The sequence below is a fragment of the Chanos chanos genome, chromosome 16 (genome assembly GCF_902362185.1).
Source record: "Chanos chanos chromosome 16, fChaCha1.1, whole genome shotgun sequence".
Taxonomy (NCBI): Eukaryota; Metazoa; Chordata; class Actinopteri; order Gonorynchiformes; family Chanidae; genus Chanos; species Chanos chanos.
The window spans coordinates 16,789,114-16,794,113 of NC_044510.1; the positions used below are offsets into that span (position 1 = coordinate 16,789,114).

Genomic DNA, 5,000 nt, shown 5'->3' on the forward strand with positions numbered 1-5,000 from the left:
ATTCCACCCCTGCCATGTCCACTAAAAGAATCAGTATGCTGTCCATCAGTGCAGACAGTGCCCCTGCTGGTCAGGAGAAGGCACTGCAACAGCCTGCAGACCAGAAGAAGGACGTTCACCCCAGGACAGAGGTGAGATTTAGTCTGTGACTGCAGGAGTTTGTGATAACAAGATAACATAGAGCACAGGATAACTGGTGTTTGCTCCCCGAGTGGTACAGACACACAGTTCACTCAGAGACCGTGTCTTCTACATAATAAATGCTCATTGTTTTAACACACGGATACATTTTTGCAGCATATAGTAATTAAGCAAACACAGGTCCCTATAATATTAATACTTCATCATGACAATAGCCATGAGGCACATTTTCCTTCTTAAAGTTGCAGCTATAAAGCAAAGCCATATTTTTTCCCACAGGTGTATGACACACCTCTCCACTGTGAGAACAGTGCCTCACAGGTGCCCTGGTCAATGTTCTCTCTTTTTCCTATACAGTGCTTACTTAGCTTTTACAGAGTACAGACAGACAGAGAGCAAACACATTACAGCATCTTTTTATAGTTTTATATAACGTTATTACTCACGCTGCAGCTCTGCACAGCCTGATCTAGATCTCCCTATTGTTTACAATCGTTGAGTTTCCAAATGTATTTATAGTCTTGTGTAGCCCTGTTTTCCAGGTGTTTCTGTTCTAATCTTGAGTTTGTACACTTCTGGTTTTATCAGTTCAGTTATCTGTAACTACTTGATAATTGGCATATAGACTGTTTTCTGTAACTATTTTATCTGGCGTATAGTTGATGATTAATCTGTGTATAATAGTTTTAGTCAAGTCAAGTAGAGCTTTATTGTCATCTCAGCCATATACAGTACAGCACACAGCAGAGACAAAATGACATCCTCCACGGACCATACGGTGCAACCTGGACAGACAGCATCACATTCAGACAGACAGCATCACATTCAGACAGACAGCATCAAATTCAGACAGACAACATCACATTCGGACAGACAACATCACATTGAGACAGACAGCAGCACATTCAGACAGACAACATCACATTCAGACAGACAGCTTCACATTCAGACAGACATCACATTCAGACAGACAGCAACACATTCAGACAGACAGCATCACATTCAGACAGACAACAGCGCATTCAGACAGACAACATCATGTTCAGACAGGCAGCATCATGTTCAGACAGACAACATCATGTTCAGACAGGCAGCATCATGTTCAGATAGGCAGCATCACATTCAGACAGTAAACATCATGTTCAGACAGACAGCATCACATTCAGACAGACAGGAGCACATTCAGACAGACAACATCATGTTCAGACAGACAGCATCACATTTAGACAGACAGCATCACATTCAGACAGACAGCATCACATTCAGGCAGACAGCATCACATTCAGGAGGATAATTAAATACACTTATTTAGAACAAAAAACACTATGCTAAAGGGATTAACTGGGGGGACACATCGGGAAGACAATGCAGTGAATATAACATAGTGCAACATTAAACAGTATGTAAAGAATAAACCAGTATGTAAACCAGTATGGATTGTGCAAACAGGCAGAGAGTGTATCATGGATATGGGGAAACACAGTGCACTGAATATAATATGATTTAGTACAACATTGTAAAACAGTGTATAAACAATAAGAACAGTATGTAACAGTAAAACAGTAAGTAAACAGTGAACCGGTATGTAAACAAGTACACATCTGTGCAAACAGACAGAGAGTGCAACATGGGGATGTATGTGGGAGAGCGCTACATGGAGGCATACTGGATATTTACTCGGATCTGTGTGTTATATCTGTGTGTTTAAAGTCTGTGTGTTTAAAGTCTGTGTGTTTAAAGTCTGTGTGTTTTAAGTCTGTGTTTAAAGTTTGTGTGTTTAAAGTCTGTGTGTTTTAAGTTTGTGTGTATGTCTGTGTGTTTAAAGTCTGTGTGTATGTCTGTGTTATGTCTGTGTGTTTAAAGGCTGTGTGTTATGTCTGTGTGTTTAAAGTCTGTGTGTTTTAAGTCTGTGTGTTTAAAGTCTGTGTTTAAAGTCTGTGTGTTTAAAGTCTGTGTGTTTTAAGTTTGTGTGTATGTCTGTGTGTTTAAAGTCTGTGTGTATGTCTGTGTTATGTCTGTGTGTTTAAAGGCTGTGCGTTGTGTCTGTGTGTTTAAAGTCTGTGTGTTTTAAGTTTGTGTGTATGTCTGTGTGTTTAAAGGCTGTGTGTTATGTCTGTGTGTTTAAAGTCTGTGTGTTATATCTGTGTGTTTAAAGGCTGTGTGTTATGTCTGTATGTTTAAAGGCTGTGTGTTTAAAGGCTGTGTGTTATGTCTGTGTGATTAAAGGCTGTGTGTTATGTCTGTGTGTTTAAAGGCTGTGTGTTATATCTGTGTGTTTAAAGGCTGTGTGTTATATCTGTGTGTTTAAAGGATGTGTGTTATGTCTGTGTGTTTAAAGGCTGTGTGTTATATCTGTGTGTTTAAAGGCACTATTGGACATCCTGAAACAGGACCGCAGGGAGGCAGCAGAGCAGAGACATGAGCTGTGCAGTACCATTGCTAGACTACAGGGGGAGCTGGAGATCTCAGAGGAGCTCAGAGAGAAGGTAGCTGAGGATTAGCTAGTTTTCATCAAGCATTTTTTGTGTGCCTGTGGAAACATCTGTATATAAATTTGTGACGTCGTGAAACTGTGTGTGTGTTGCACAGCTGGAGTCTCAGTGTGAGCAGCTCCAGTTGAAGGTTCGGACACTGCAGCTTGACTGGGAGACAGAGCAGAAGAGGAGTATGTCATACTTAAACCAGATTATGGAACTGGAGAGAGAGAGAGACCAGGTAAGACTACACATACTCACACACTCATATAAACACACATTCACGTAGACACATGCGTTCACAGTAAACATGTATACACACGTTACAGACTCACACAATGCACACATATATTGTATATAAACCAGATTATAGAACTGGAGAGAGAGAGACTACATCAGACTACCACACACACTCACACACACACACACACACACACAAATTCAGATTGATTTAGGGTTTATTAGAATGGAATCCAGAAACATTTTTGAATCTTTTTAATTCAATTACAGTAGTGAAAGTGAGTGGAACTGAACATAGGCACAAAAAGTCAGTGGAGCGAAAAAACAAAGTTCGTACATCATTTATTTCAGACCTTTTTACTCTCTCTCTCTCTCTCTCTCTCTCTCTCTCCCTCTCTCTCTCTCTCTCTCTCTCTCTCCCTCTCTCTCTCTCTCTCTCTCTCCCTCTCTCTCTCTCTCTCTCTCTCTCTCTCTCCCTCTCTCTCTCTCTCTCTCTCTCTCTCTCCCTCTCTCTCTCTCTCTCTCTCTCTCTCTCTCCCTCTCTCTCTCTCTCTCTCTCTCTCTCTCTCCCTCTCTCTCTCTCTCTCTCTCTCTCTCTCTCTGAGTTAAACACTCACTGAGCAGATGCCATGGTGACTGATGAATGGACGATTCTGGGATAATGAGTCCATATGCCTCTCTCTCTCTCCCCCCCTTCTCTCTCTCTCTCTCTCTCCCCTAGGCTCTGCGCAGTCGGGACAGTTTGCAGCTGGAGTTTACTGACTGTCTGCTGGATAAAAATCGACTGCGTAAACACATAGCAGAGCTGCAGGCCAGCCTGGAGCAGCTGCAAAGAGAGGCTGAGAGAGAAAAGGAGAAAAACCGTGAGCAGAGCGCCCCCTGCCTGCACTGTGTGAGTCTGTCTGCCTGTGTGTGTGTGTGTGTGTGTGTGAGTCTGTCTGTCTGTGTGTGTGTGTGTGTGTGTGTGTGTGTATGTGAGTGTGTCAGAATAAATGACCTTTTTAGAGACACTTGCTCCAAGAAAATAGGGAATTCATTTCTCATTTCCTTTCGTTCGTAGTTGTATTTTGTAGACACCTGTTTTTTTTTTTTTGTTCAGACACACCCACAGCTTGTGGTCTGGACATTGACTAGTGGTCAGATCACTTTACAGGCAGAAAATACAATCAATGGACAGCCAATCAAAATCGATGCAAAACACAGCCAAAGCATTCCTGCTACACACACGGACCACCAAACCTGATCCTTTTAAAACACTCCATATTCTCTCTCTCTCTCTCTCTCTCTCTCTCTCTCTCTCTCTCTCTCCGTGTAGTCGACTCTCTCCCTGTTCAGTGAAGACCACTGTTTTGGGCCTTGTTGCTCTCTCGGTCTTAATTCTCATAACGTCAACTCCAGCTCCCACCAGCTACTACGCAAGGTGAGACCCTCAGCTTTTAAACCTGCTACTGTAAAGTGTATTTATATCATCATCTTCACCTTCATCTGCACCATCACAGTCGGCGTATGCTCACAGCCTTTGTTCTCTGATTTATGAGTGAGTCTACACAGTGATATAGTGAAGTCTGATTTATGAGTGAGTCTCCACAGTGATATAGTAAAGTCTGCTTTATGAGTCTATACAGTGATATAGTGAAGTCTGATATATGGGTGAGTCTATACAGTGATATAGTGAAGTCTGATTTATGAGTGAGTCTACACAGTGATATAGTAAAGTCTGCTTTATGAGTCTAGACAGTGATATAGTAAAGTCTGCTTTATGAGTCTACACAGTGATATAGTGAAGTCTGATATATGAGTGAGTCTACACAGTGATATAGTGAAGTCTGATTTATGAGTCTACACAGTGATATAGTAAAGTCTGCTTTATGAGTCTATACAGTGATATAGTGAAGTCTGATATATGGGTGAGTCTATACAGTGATATAGTGAAGTCTGATTTATGAGTGAGTCTACACAGTGATATAGTAAAGTCTGCTTTATGAGTCTAGACAGTGATATAGTGAAGTCTGATATATGAGTGAGTCTACACAGTGATATAGTGAAGTCTGATATATGAGTGAGTCTACACAGTGATGTAGTGAAGTCTGATTTATGAGTGAGTCTACACAGTGATATAGTGAAGTCTGATTTATGAGTGAGTCT

At 41.4% G+C, this 5,000-nt stretch overlaps 1 protein-coding gene across 1 annotated transcript in view; it reads left to right on the forward strand.

Annotated features, from left to right (window-relative positions):
• Positions 1 to 5,000, forward strand: part of LOC115829274 (caspase recruitment domain-containing protein 10) — a 16,475-nt gene that overhangs the window by 4,692 nt on the left and 6,783 nt on the right. Inside the window, 5 exon segments of the mRNA XM_030793328.1 lie at positions 1 to 131; positions 2,508 to 2,627; positions 2,731 to 2,856; positions 3,577 to 3,747; positions 4,171 to 4,275. The exon segment at positions 1 to 131 is cut by the window's left edge and continues 52 nt beyond it. Of these exon segments, the coding sequence (XP_030649188.1) occupies positions 1 to 131; positions 2,508 to 2,627; positions 2,731 to 2,856; positions 3,577 to 3,747; positions 4,171 to 4,275 (653 nt within the window).